This window comes from Enhydra lutris, unplaced genomic scaffold (genome assembly GCF_002288905.1).
Source record: "Enhydra lutris kenyoni isolate GAN:26980312 unplaced genomic scaffold, ASM228890v2 scaffoldscaffold85, whole genome shotgun sequence".
Classification (NCBI taxonomy): Eukaryota; Metazoa; Chordata; class Mammalia; order Carnivora; family Mustelidae; genus Enhydra; species Enhydra lutris.
Window position 1 is genome coordinate 8087289 of NW_019154169.1, and position 14102 is coordinate 8101390.

Consider the following 14102-nt stretch of genomic DNA (forward strand, 5'->3'; position numbering starts at 1 on the left):
TCTCACTGCTTGCTTTCCACAGATTCCTCACCTGTGGAAAAGGGAAGAGAGGGCGGCACTGGGGGTCCGAGAGCCAAGTCACTGCCAGGCCACTGTGTGTACGCACCACGTGTGGGCTCGGGGGGCAGTGGGGGTGCTGCTCCCTCTGCCCGCCTGTGGCCCTGCGGGAAGGAGTGCCTGGAGTTGCTTGATCTGCTCTTTCGACAGAAGCCCGAAGTTGTGATTTTCATATTAAGTCTCTTGTGAAATGTTGGCTCCTAACTGGGACGGGCAGTGTGGCAGCACCATGGAACTTTCTGTGATGTTTATTCCGTGTCCCGTGTCTACACTGTCATGGTCGAGCGGAGCCACAGAGTACTGCAGTGTCATGAGGGTAGCCGAGGACTGGAGCTTCTGTTCGTATCATTTTAAGTAACCTTAATTTAAGCAGCCATCTGTGGCTCGTGGCCCCTGCTGGGGACAGCACAGTTGCGAGCCATTCCACAGTCCTGGGTCCCTGACTTTCCATGTTCAAATCCCAGCTTTACCACTTCCCGCCTCGTGTGGTCTCGGGCAGGTTACTTCACCTCTTGTGCCTCAGTTTCCCCATCTGTAAAGGCAACGGTACCTAGCTCGCAAGCTAGGCTGAGTGAGGCACCCCGTGGAGGCCCTCAGATGGTAGCCGTGGACCTTGGGCCCAGCATCTGTGTGCCTCCGCTTCCTCAGCTCACGAGTGGGGGTGACGGTAGGACCTGTCTTCGAGCAGTTGAGTCAGTCACGGGAAAGCCCGTACCCAGCGTGTGTAGATTCCCGTGGGCCGCCTTACCCGGTTCCCATACTGGCTTCGCAGACTGAAGCATCCTGGGCCGGTTTGACAGCTCCTGCCCCCGGTTGGCCCAGCCTCTCCTCCAGCCAGCACTTAGTGCTAGGACCGGTTAAATAGTTTAAAAAGACATCCCATGGTGTTTGCGGTAATAATGAAGATATACCTCTGTGGACCGGATTGAGTCTCTGGACTCCATACATTTTTTAAAGGCTCACAGACAAGTGTTAAAATTTGCATACCTGCCCAGACCCCAGGTGTACCGTCTATAACCTGGGCTAGGAGGTCTTGGTTTATGCATTCATAAGAGATTTGTAACAGTACCTCCCTCATTTCATTGACTGACTCACCAGTATTTCCTAAATGCTGACTCCCCAGCCTTGTTCTAGGCACTAGTCTGCATCAGTGAGCAAATTAGGTGAAAAGTCTCATAGGGGAGACAATGGTCAGATATTTCTCAAAGTAAGAAATGCATAAAGAAAAATAAGGTATGGTAAGTAGGCAGTGGTTTGGGGGCTGGATGTGCTGATTTAGATTGGATGGAACGGTTGAGGAAGGTTTCTTGGAGGGGGTATCTGACAGATCACAAGGAAATGAGGAAAGCCATGGGGATCTCTGTGTCTGGCGTGGTCACCTCAGGGCCTTTTCACTTGCTGGTCCCTCTGTCAGGAATATCTTCCCAGGATACATATCACTTCCCCTTCTCCCCGCCCCCCACCTTAGGTCTTTGCTCAGATGTCACCTCAGCATGGCCTGTAGGCGCTAAGATCGGTTTGTAAGGAAAAATCCTGAATAGCCAAAGAGACTCCTAAAAATATACTTCACACACAGACGTGACAGAATTCACCTGAAACATTATCATGTCTGGCACAAACCTTCAATAAAGCCTGGCTATTTTTATGATCTTTAGAATGAGATATCTCAGACCTGGAATCTGTTACCTTCCCAAGTTACCATCCAGGGCAGGACTTTGCCTTCTTCCACAGCTGGTTCTAAAGACTGTCCAAATTGCATTTGAATATCTCCTATGATGGGAAGCTCACTCCTCCACCTACCCCAGTGCAGGGCCTAACTTGCCTCCCAGTTGGTCCATGAGGTTTGGCTCTGCTTTGGGCTACAGAGCCAGTTTGAGTTGGAGGATATGGAGGGGGGCCTCAAATGTCAGCCTTGGAGTCTTGGAGTGTATTTTCCTTCTTCCCTCCTCTTTCTCCCTCCCTCCCTCTCTTTTTTTGTCTCTCTGTCTCTCCCTCTTTTTCTCTCTCCCTCCTGCCCTCCCTCCCTTCCCTTCTTCCCCATTCCCCATGTGGAACCCATTGTGGGGCTTGAACTCAACCTGAGATCAAGACCTGAAATCAAGACACTTAACCAACTGGGGCGGTGCTTGGAATGTATTCTGAAAGCACTGCGGAGCCATGCAGGAGAGGGACAGGGTCAGATTTGTGCTTAGATCCCATGGGCCAGAATGGTCTTGACTGGAGAGAGGAATCAGGGCTGTCGGACTTAGGAGGTGCGTGGCCGGCCACCTTAGTGAATGTTAGGGAAGTGCCTGCAGGAGGGGGAATCTGCTGAGAAGGGAATTCAATAGAGGAGGGAGTACAGAGGACACAAGCAGAGGGAAGACCTGTGCAAAGGAGCCTGGGCTGTCTGTGCAGTGACCATGGCCCTCCCCTGCACAAAAGCCTTCCATGACTCCAGTCCCCAGGATTAAGAGGAAACTTTTTTTTTAAGATTTTATTTTTGGGGTGCCTGGTTGGCTCAGTTGAGCGAGGGACCTGATTTGGCCTGGGGTCACGATCCCAGGCTCCAAGCTCAGTGGGGAGTCTGCTGCTCCCTCTGCCCCTCCCTGCACTCGCCCGCGCTCTAAAATAAATATATCGGGGCGCCTGGATGGCTCAGTGGGTTAAAGCCTCTGCCTTTGGTTCGGGTCATGATCCCAGGGTCCTGGGATCGAGCCCCGCATCGGGCTCTCTGCTCAGCGGGGAGCCTGCTTCCTCCTCTCTCTCTGCCTGCTTCTCTGCCTACTTGTGATCTCTGTCAAATAAATAAATAAAATCTTTAAAAAATAATAAATATATCAATCTTTAAAAAAAAAAGGAAAGATTGTATTTTTAAGTAATCTCTACACCTAGTGTGGGGCTTGAACTCACAAACTCCAGATCGAGAGCTGCCGGCTCACTGCCAGAGCCAGCCGGGTGCCCCTAAGAGGAAAGTCTCTAACTGAACTCGCTCCTTGATTAAAAATTGCCAAGCGCTTGTGTGTGCCGGCTTCTGCTGGGCTGCACTTTCTTGATCATCCTATCTTCTCCAAAAGAAAAATAAGTTTGTAAATCGAAGTTGTATTTCCTCCATAAGTATTAGGCTCTAAGTATTAAAATGTTTTCTTTGTGGGGCGAGAAAAAGGGGTTGGCGTCACCTAAGGGCTTTACTCAGCACCTGGCACAGAGAGTTTGGGACTGGGGGCTGGAGCACCTGCTCTCACCGGGCTTTCCTTGGCGTGGCCCCGGGAATACTTCGGGGCTTCTGGAGGGCCCTGGGGGGTGCCTGGTCTCCCCATTGTGAGGGAGCGGGGCGGGGGGTGGCTGATCCGTGAAGACGGAATTTCCTGCCCATTTGCTCCTCACACCTTCCGGAGGCCAAATGGGCGGCCCAGCTGCGGGCCAAAGGGGGAGGGGCGCGGGCGTCCGGCAGATGGCGGCATTTACATACAGCTGGAGCCACCTCGCAGGCGGGGTCTCCCCACCCGGCGTCTGGTGCATCCCTGATGCGGGGTTTGGAAGGGTGGCTTTGTCTTCGGGAGGGCAGCACACACACACGCAGGTCCATAAAGAACCCGGGATCTTCATCGCCCGCACACATGGTTACGCCCTTGGGCTTCCCGACACCTAATCTCGTTCACACGCGGACGCTCGGTTATTCACAGCTGACACAGACCCTACCACACACGCACAGCCGCCTAGAGGTACCTGCACAGACCTCAAAGTTAGAGGCTCACGTGACTCCACACAGTGGTCCAGGATCTCACGTTCACTCTTACACACGTCCAGAGAAGCATCCACAACAGCCACACAGTCCCCAAAAGTCACACAATCATGAAGTCACGTACATCTCTATTCTCCCATGCTGGTGCACACGCATACACACACACACACAACCACAGAATCAGAATTACTTACAACCTCACAAATAGTCTTAACTGTATACACTTTTAGGCACACGTGGAGGCACGCGGTCTCAGCCAGGCACACAATCACAAAGTCATGTACAGCCTCCCGCCAGCAGCTCTTGCTCACACTGCATGCACGCACAGAATCTTAAAACCCTGTATAGCCTAATACACTGGCTTAAGACCCTAACCCCACCGCACCCTCAGTCACACGCGGAGTCAGGCCCAAAGCACACGCAGGATGGCACACTCACTGCATAGCCGGCGCCCATACAAAATCCACGGTTGCTCCGGCAAGCTCCCCTTCCCCTGCGACCTCCTCCCCTAGGGTCTCCCGGAGCCCGGCGGCTGCCTAAAGGGGGCGGGGCCGTCCCCTCACATATAAGGCTCGGGAGCCCGCAGCTGCGGCTCCCAGCACCCCCCCGCCAAAGGCCATGGTCAGCCCGCAGATGCCCCAGCTCTTGCCCCGGACGGTGATCCTGGCGCTTATTTTCCTTCCCCAGGTCAGAGCGGGAGTGGAGAGGGAGGAATGGGAAGGGGTGAGACCCAAGGGGTCTTGGGGAGGAGGCGCGGGGCGGGTGGAATGCCTGGGCCCCTACGCCTCCTCACGCTGTGCCCCTTTCCCGCCCCAGGCACGGCCGGCAGGCGTCTTCGAGCTGCAGATCCACTCTTTCGGGCCGGGACCAGGACCAGGGGCCCCGCGGTCCCCCTGCACTGCGCAGGGCCCGTGTCGTCTCTTCTTTAGGGTCTGCCTGAAGCCAGGGGTCTCCGAGGAGGCCGCCGAGTCCCCGTGCGCCCTGGGCGCGGCGCTGACTGCGCGAGGACCGGTCTACACCCAACAGCAGCCCGAAGCGCCGGCTCCTGACCTGCCGCTGCCCGACAGCTTCATGCGCGTGCCCTTTCGGGAAGCCTGGCCGGTGAGAACTTGGAGGCCCTACCCAAACTTCTATGGCCTGCTGCCCTCCAAGCTCCCAGCATTGACCTCTGGGGACCCCAAATTCCCAGACCAGTAACTATCACCTAGAATCCCACATTCTACCGTGTGGACTTCCCACAGGGCACCCCAAATTTCTGAGTCCCACTTCCCCTTTGGGGATCCCAGATGTTCTGATACCCACCCTGCATGCTTGGGACCCCAAATTCCCAGAACCTCAAACTCACCCTCTGCAAATCCTAAATTCACAAGACCCTACCTGCTCTTTGGGGATTCCTAAACACTGGAATCCTTATCTTTATCTTCAGATCTCCCTGCACTTAGGGACCTTCCTCCACCCTGTTTTCGAAACCCTAGTCTCCTCTCACCTTATCCCTTCTTCAATCTTCCAGTTGGGGCCCGTATTCATGACTTTTACCTCCAAAATCTTATCTCCTAGCCCACAACCCCAAAAGTGGGCAGGTGAACAGACCGGTACTTGAAGTCTAGACCCCTGTCCTTCTGGGCAAGGTGGCTTTCCCTGTTCTAGCCTCAGTCTCCCCATTTGTAAAATGGGATCATCGTGGTACCTCACAAGGGTCCCTCTTGAGGGGTTCAGCCAACTATCTCCAGTCTAGCGTTTACCCACAGGAAGTGCTCCATAGAAGAAGCCCAAACTGTCATTCCTTCCCTGTGCCAGCCCCTCTGGGAATTGTCCCTTGTCTGCCTGGTCCCTGGAAGGACCACCACCCCAAAAATCTGGCCTTCCACTGTCTTCCATTCTTTCCTCTCCTTTCTCCTCCCAACCAGGGCACCTTCTCTCTCATCATCGAAACCTGGAGAGAGGAGTTAGAACAGATTGGAGGTGAGTGTCTTCAGTCATCAGACTACAGTGCACAGTGTGGGGAACTCCAGGGAGCTGGGGCCCCGTGGATGGTCCGGGAGAGTGACATGGGACTGTCTGTAGGGTGGGGCATTCCCAGGATCAACAGCCTGTGCTGTCCTCCCAGCTCCTGAGTGCGGGGGCTGGGTGGCGGTATTCCCAGGGCTCTTGGCAGGTCGGTGTAGAATTGTCCTGGTCCTGGACGTGGGAGTCTCCAGGGGCTGATACCAGGCAGAGGGCACTCTTAGCATCTTGGAATCGAAGCCCCCAGAGCAGGAGGATACAGGATCGCACAGTAATGCACCGTCACTGTGGGATTTTGATAAACCCGGCTACAAACTCAGTCATGGTGTCCCTACAGAGGTCCCAGGAGCCCTGTTGGATGTCGCAGGTTGAGCAAAGGTTTCAGGGAGGGAGATGGGGATGATTTTATTCTTAATTTGAGGGGATTTGGAGCCATGTAAGGCCCACAGTGTGTGTGTCTGGGGAGTTCTGTCAGCATCTAGATATAGAAAGCTCCTGTGGCAATATGGGAGCGTTGTGACAGCTTTCTCGGGGAGAAAATGCCACTCTCTCTCTGTATCCCAAGGCTTCAGGCAATGAGGGCAATTTACGGTCTAGTAATTGGGGTATCTGTCACCATTTCGATCTAGGAAGATCCTGAGGCACAGTTTCGGGGTGTCATGACCTCAGTTCAAAAGACCCGTGTTGCCCCTTGGCCATATAGAGATATCCGATGTCACAGGATGTTAGAGGTCTCCTTACTGATACACAAAGATTCCTGGGCAAGATATGGGGCTGTTTTGGGTTCTTTGGGAGGACCGTTGTCATCGCGATGGTCCTAGGGTATTAATGGGATGGCGACGTCATTATGGGAGTTTGCAGCCTTGCTAAGGGGATAACTGCCATTCTCAGGGCTCGAAAAGGGGTGTTTTGGCCTCGCTAAGAGCGGCAGGGAGAGTGCAAGCTCCATCTGTCTCGCCAGAGTGAGTCCGCTTGCGGCCCGGCCCGCCCCAGCACCTCGCTCCCTTCTCCCCGCAGGGCCAGCCTGGAGCCTGCTGGCACGCGTGGCGGGTCGGCGCCGCCTGGCGGCCGGGGGTCCGTGGGCCCGGGACGTGCAGCGCGCAGGCTCCTGGGAGCTGCGCTTCTCCTACCGCGCGCGCTGCGATCCGCCAGCCGTCGGGGCCGCATGCGCGCGCCTCTGCCGCTCGCGCAGCGCCCCCTCGCGGTGCGGCTCGGGACTGCGCCCCTGCACGCCGGTCGAGGACGAGTGTGAGGCCACGCGTGAGTCCTGCGTTCCACCCCACCCCGTCCCCGGCACTTCCTTCCTTAGCTGCACTCACGGCCCCAAGTTTCCTTTCACAAGCCGGTTACCCTCCTCAGGGAACTGGGGGCTCGAGAGCTCTGCCGTGGTGCCGCAGACACACCCCTCTCCAGGAAACTAGGGAATGTTGTTGACCGTTGGCCAAGTATCCCAGGCCCCGCTCCAGGCCCCCTCGCGGTCCTCAGCCCCCTCCCGTGATCCAGCTACCACCCTCGGGGAAACTGAGGACCCTGGACTTCTCTCCAGTCCTGCCTGGGCACTCCAACCCCCTCCCCTCTCCCTAGCACTTTTTTCTTCCCGAATAGGAGCCCCACACCCATTTCCCTTGTAGGCACTACCCACCCGCTTCCTCCTCTAACGCACGCGCACACCACTTTCCAGATGCTAGGACAATCAGCTCTTCCAGTGCTGGGGCCCTTCCTACGCCCACCCAGGAGCTTTGGAAACTCCTTGCAGTTTCCCACAACCCAGTCACCAAGGGATACTTTATGCTCCCTCCCCGCAGCTGCAGAGGCCAGATATCATTGCTTTCTAAAGCCTGGATCCCTGACCTCCATTATGGGGACCCTCAGACTCCTCCCCTAACTTCTGAATCCCAGTGAAGCCCTTAGGACTCCCAGGCTTACCCAGATTCTCCCAGACCTGCCCTAATCGAAGACCCTCCCATTTTGCCTGAAAGACCAGGGGCCCCTCCCCAAGCCCCAGGGGCCCATTCTTCTCTCTCCAAGATCAGACCTGCAGGCCCCACTCCATTCTCCTTCTTTTCTTTCTTTTTTTTTTTTAAATTTTAAGATTTTATTTATTTATTTGACAGAGATCACAAATAGGCAGAGAGGCAGGCAGAGAGAGAGGAAGGGAAGCAGGCTCCCTGCCGAGCAGAGAGCCCAATGCAGGACTTGATCCTAGGACCCTAGGATCATGACCTGAGCTGAAGGAAGAGGCTTTAACCCACTGAGCCACCGAGGCACCCCCCCTTTTTAAAGAGTTTATTTATTTGACAGAGATCATAAATAGGCAGAGAGGCAGGCAGAGAGAGTGTTTTGTCTTGTTTTTTTAAGCTTTTATTTATTTATTTTTGACAGAGGGAGACAGCTACAGAGGGAACACAAGCTGGGGGAGAGGGAGAGGGGAAAGCAGGCTTCCCGCGAGCAGGGAGCCCCATGCAGGGCTCGATCCCAGGATGCTGGGATCATGACTCTAGCCGAACGCCTAATGACTGAGCCACCCAGGCACCCCTCCATTCTCCTTCTAAGAGCACAGAGTCGGGAGCTCAATGGCCTGGGTTTACATCCTCCGTCTGCCACTTCCTATGTGCCTCTCAGGGCCTCAGTGTCCTTGTCTGGAAACTGGGGATCACAATACCCGCTAGCCCAGAGGTTTGTCTGTCACGAGGATGAGAAGGTGGTGCACAGAAAGCCCTCAGAAACTTCTCTGATTCCTGCCCTCCTGACCCTGCCCCTCATCAACGTTACTCTTTCCTCTGCCTCTCCTTCCCCCATAGCAGCGTGTCGCCAGGGTTGCAGTCCAGACCACGGCTTCTGCGAGCAGCCCAACGAATGTCGATGCCTGGAGGGCTGGACTGGGCCCCTCTGCACCATCCCGGTCTCCAGTAGCTGCCTCACTCCCAGGGGCCCGTCTCCTGCCACCCCTGGATGCCTCGTACCCAGGCCTGGGCCCTGTGACGGGAACCCGTGCGCCAACGGGGGCAGCTGTTCCGTCAGTATCAGCCCCTCCCTCCTCATCCTCCGGGAGTTCCCAGCGCCCCCTGTCTGCGGCTCCTTGAGATCACAGCCTGGGGAGGGCTGAGGGTGGGGCGGGGAGCTGTCAGGGGAGGGCCCCCGAAGACTGGGAGGTAGGACCGGACAAGGAGCAACCCTCCTTGGTTAAGACAGGAGGGGGGATTGGGATTTTGCTCCCGAGAGACCCGTTCTGAAGTCCTTTTGCCGCTGCGCAGGAGACCCCGGGATCCTTCGAATGTGCCTGTCCGCGAGGGTTCTACGGACTGCGGTGTGAGGTGAGCGGGGTGACATGTGCGGATGGACCCTGCTTCAATGGCGGCTTGTGTGTGGGAGGCGCAGACCCTGACTCTGCCTACGTCTGCCACTGCCCGCCCGGGTTCCAAGGCTCCAACTGTGAGAAGAGAGTGGATCGCTGCAGCCTGAAGCCGTGCCGGAACGGTGAGGTGGGGAGGCCAGGCAGGGAGGGGCCGTGCGTGGTCAGTGGGCAGCAGCGGGGCTTGGCGCAGACAGCCCTGGGTGGGAATCTTGGCTGAGCTTTCTCTACCCTCTGGCCTGGGGAAGTGAGCCTCCCCCCGCCCCCAATCTGTTTTATTTATTTTAAAAAAGATGTTATTTATTTGAGAGGGAGCACGCACAAGCAGAGGCAGGGGGAGAGGCAGAGAGAGAGAGGGAGAAACAGATTCCCCCCTGAGCAGGGAGACGGATGTGAGACCCAGTTCCAGGACCCTGGGATCCTGCCCTGAGCCAAAGGCAGACGCCTAACTGAACCACCCAGGCGCTCCTGCCCACCCTGCTTGTTCTGGGCAAGGTGGTATTTCCATACCAAAATATTTGAGTAAGGGGAGCCTGGCTGGCTCGGTAGGTAGATCGTGAGACTCTTGATCTCGAAGCTGTACATTGAAGCCCCATGGTGGGTGTAGATATTACTTAAAAACACATATAATTGAGTATCTACAGTGTTCCAGGTCCTGTTCTAGGCACTAGAGTTACAGCAGGGAATGAAATAGACAAAAAACCCTGTCCTCATAGAGCTGACAGAACAGACAATTAACAAATAAGTAAATCATATGGGAAGTTAGATGGTGATAAAAACTAAGAAGAAAACAGGCACTGGGTGGCTCAGTAGGTCGAGCACAGGACTCTTGGCTTCGGCTCAGATCACGATCTCAGGGTCATGAGACAGAGCCTGTGTGAAGCCTGTGCTGAGTGTGGGGTCTGCTTGTCCCTCTCCCTTTGCTCCTCCCCTTGCTCACACTCCCTCTCTCGAATAAATAAATACACAAGATATTAAAAAAAAAAAAACCTAAGAAGAAAAATAAAGCCAGAGGGGGGTGGGGAGTGTGTATGGGGTGGAGGGTTGACATTTTAGCAAGAGTGGTTAGGCAAAACCTTGTTGAGGGGTAGAGAAGGAGGGAGCCATGTGGGTTCTAGGGGGAAGAGTTATGTTCCAGGAAGCAGGAATAGCAAGTGCAAAGACCCTGAGGTCAGAATGTGCCTGACCTGTTGAGGATCACAGGGAAGCAGGTGTGGATCGAGCAGAGTGAGTGCAGGGAGAGTGGTGCGAGATGAGGTGAGGGAGGTGGTCCAGACAGATCATGTAGGCCTTCCTGGGCCATGAGGAGGATTTTGGTTTTACCCTGAGGGAGATGGAGCCACAGGAATGAGCAGTGGAGAGATCTGATCTGATAACGGTGTCACAAAGTTACATAAGATTATGAATGTAAAGGGCTCAGTGCATTCTTTTTAGATTTTATTTATTTGAGAGAGATAGACTACTAGAGAGAGAGCAAGCACGAGGGGGCAGAGGGAGAGGGAGAAGCAGGCTCTCCGTTGAGCAGGGAGCTCCATTTGGGGCTCTATCCCAGGACCTTGGGATCATGACCTGAGCTGAAGGCAGCCGCTTAACCGACTAAGCCACCCAGGCGCCCCGTGCATTCTCATAATACTAATTCTCTCCAAAACTAACTCTGGGTTGAGTGGTACTAGGGACATAGCAGCGACTAGGACAGCTCTGGGCCACGCCCTCATGAGGGTACCATCTTGGGGTAGGGGAAGACACAGTTGTGCTTGGAGCCCGAAGTTGTCAGGGTTGTGATAGGGGAGCACAGGGTTGGAATGGACAGTCAGGGAAGGCTTCCTGGAGGAGGGGACATCTGAGCAGATACCGGGGAGCTCGGGGAGAGATAGGGTGAAAAGAATGGATGTAAAGGAGGAAGGGAAAAGATAAGGGGTATCCCAGGCGGAAGCCATGGGCAAAAGCCATTTGGTTCAAACATGTTCTGGGACTGCTAACTATTGGAGTATGGCTGAAGCTGAGAGAAAAATGGCCATACAGAGCGCCGAAGAGGTGAGACTGACTCAAACCAAGACTTCACTGGGGAGGAAAGGAAGAAGGCCTGTTTTCCAGGCGAACTCCCAGAGGCTGGCCCTAGAGTTAGACGGAGACAGCGGGGACGCAGAGGAAAGGGCGGATAGGATTGCAGAGCAGAGGCGCGGACGCGCGGACAAGCTCGGGGATCCCCGTCGAGGCCGCGCCCCTGACGCCCCTGATACCCTTTCCCCACAGGCGGGCTCTGTCTGGACCTGGGCCACGCCCTGCGCTGCCGCTGCCGCGCGGGCTTCGCGGGGCCGCGCTGCGAGCACGACCTGGACGACTGCTCCGGCCGCGCCTGCGCCAACGGCGGCACGTGCCTAGAGGGCGGCGGCGCGCGCCGCTGCTCCTGCGCTCTGGGCTTCGGCGGCCGTGACTGCCGCGAACGCGCCGACCCGTGCGCCGCGCGCCCCTGCGCCCACGGCGGCCGTTGCTACGCCCACTTCTCCGGCCTCGTCTGCGCCTGCGCTCCCGGCTACATGGGCGCGCGCTGCGAGTTCCCGGTTCACCCCGACGGCGCGGACGATGGCGCACGTGTATTGCCCGCGGCGCTGCCGGGCCTGAAACAGGGGGACCCGCAGCGCTTTCTTTTGCCTCCGGCTTTGGGACTGCTGATGGCCGCGGGCTTGGCCGGCGCGGCGCTCTTGCTGGTCCACGTGCGGCGCCGAGGCCCCGGCCAGGATACTGGGTCTCGCTTGTTGGCGGGGACCCCGGAGCCATCGGTGCACGCGCTCCCAGATGCACTCAACAACAGAAGAACGCAGGAGGGTTCGGAGGATGGGCCGAGGTGAGGGGCCCCAGGCGTCTGGCTTGTCGCCTGGCTGCTTTCGTCAATCTCCATAGTGCAATTGACCCGATTCCCTGATAGACCTTCCTGGTCGGTCCCTTCCTCTTACCTGCTCCCGGCCTTTTCTGATTGGGTCGTTGACAGCTCCCCTAGTTGGCTTTGGGGTCTCTCCATGGTGGGTGAGGAAAACAAGATCGGAGAATTAGAGGAATCTGATCTTCTTTTCCTCTCACAGCCAGCCAGCGGATTGGAATCACCCTGAAGATGGAGACTCTCGTGCGATTTACGTCATATCGGCTCCTTCCATTTATGCCCGGGAGGTAGCTACCACCCCTCTACCTGCTCCCCACACATTGGGCACGCTGGGCGGAGGCAGCCCCTGCATTTTCTGTAGCCCTCTTTTACTCTATCTGTAAAATGAGCATAGGGTCTCTGGGAGGTCCTTAAGCCACCTTTCACTTACGGCTTTTATTAGTTCTGTATTGCAGCCCTCTTGCTGTCGTTCGGAGCTATTTGCCAGACCATACGGCCTTCAAGAAGTCGCGGTGGGGAGCCCCAGCAGAGCTTCCCTGTTTTCCACTCAATGAGGAGAGAGAGAGGAGGCGAGGGCAGCCCTGTCTAATGCCTCCTACTCTTTTCATTTCTAGGCCTGACCTGCCCCTTCTCCATCAGCGCCTGGAGACAGAACTTGGATATTTTTGTACTTACTTGGTGGTGCCCAATCTCTGCCTGAGACACTTTGGAGCTGGACGGGGTGGGTGGGAGAATTTTACCTTTGGGAGTTGTATATAATGCTTATTTAAATCCTGGTTTTTCCCTCCTCTCTAGAGATGTCTATAAAGGCTCTTATTTTGATCAGCTTTGACTCATTGCCTAAGTGCTTTGTACTTAGTATTGGGACGGAGGGGAGAGCTACTATCTCCTGAGAGAAGTAGCAGGACTCTCCCGGAGGGATCAGAAACAACTCAAAGTGGCTTAAATAAGAAGGAGAGTTTATTCATAAAAATGAAACATCTTGTGGTAGGTGTAGCTTCAGCCGGGCTGGATTCAGGGACCGGGTGCCTTCAGTATCTTTTCACTCAGCTGTGTCTGGGAATGACTTCATTTGTAAACGGGGCTTTCATTGGCTCCGGCTTGTCACATGGCCTTGCCTGAGGGCGGGGGCCCAGGCAGAATGGCTTATTCTGATTGGCCAATCTTGGCGATTTGTCTAGCGTGCGGTGGGAAGTAAGGTCAGTCAGGCTGTCCAAAGCAAATGGAGGGTGTGGGTGAAGCAGTGTCCCTGCGTCTACCCCAAATCGGGTTTGTTACTAGACGTCAGTACCCTATCGGGCCGGGAAACCAACTGTTCCAGAAGAAAAACACAGTAAGTTTGAAGAGTTGTATAAGTGATTCATGAATTGGTGAGCGTCTTGTCCGTGGAGTAGAGGGGAGCTCTGAGGAGGTGGCCAAAAAGGAAGGTTTTTATAGGAAGGAGAGTGGGGCAAGAAAGTTAGCAAAAGAAAAGAAAGCATTATTCCAGGCAAGGGCACCTCCTAGTAGGGGAAGGGCGGGGAGTCATTGGGGAATTACCTCATTTTCCTTTTGGGGGTGGAGAGAGTCCATGTTACAGATTATTGGTGTTGATCAGAGAATTCCTGACTGGCCTGGTGAGACTTAATTTTCCCGCGAAGTTGAAACTGCAGTGAGGTTAGGTATTAAGCCCCAGTTTGGTGACTTAGCCTAAGTGATGCCATTTTGAGCCTGTAGGGTTTGTTTTGTTTTTGTTTTTGTTTTTTTGTTAAGATTTTATTTTATTTTTTTAATAAGATTTTAAGTAATCTCTGCTTTGGGGCTCAAACTCACAACCCCGAGATCAAGAGTTGCACATTGCACCAACTGAGTCAGCAGGGTGCCACAAGCCTGTGCTTTCTTTTTAACCCCATGGAACCAGTCAATGAGAGTGGAAAGGATCCATTTTACAGAAGAGAAAGTTGAGGCTCAGAGAGTTTGAAGTAACTGCTGCAAAGATAGGGAGCGACTGGGGGATTTGGGATGCAGTCGTCCTGTAGGATGCCTTCCTGCTAGAAGGCTTGCTAAAGAGCTTGTAGGATTTTTGTGGACCTGGGTTGTGCTTCCTT

The 14102-nt window shown here is 55.1% G+C and overlaps 1 protein-coding gene across 2 annotated transcripts; it reads left to right on the top strand.

Moving 5' to 3' along the window:
• Positions 1–4399: 4399 nt before the first annotated feature.
• Positions 4400–12819, top strand: LOC111161598 (delta like canonical Notch ligand 3). Of its 2 annotated transcripts, XM_022525354.1 has the most exons (9): positions 4400–4468; positions 4598–4882; positions 5689–5743; positions 6803–7045; positions 8587–8801; positions 9040–9262; positions 11391–11982; positions 12218–12302; positions 12630–12819. In XM_022525354.1, exons 1-9 carry the CDS (start codon positions 4400–4402, stop codon positions 12633–12635), a joined length of 1773 nt encoding a protein of 590 aa, XP_022381062.1. In that variant the 3' UTR covers positions 12636–12819. The 2 variants fall into 2 exon arrangements, with proteins under 2 accessions (XP_022381062.1, XP_022381061.1); XM_022525353.1 differs by lacking the exon at positions 12630–12819 and having other exon boundaries at positions 12218–12398.
• The last annotated feature ends 1283 nt before the right edge of the window (positions 12820–14102 follow it).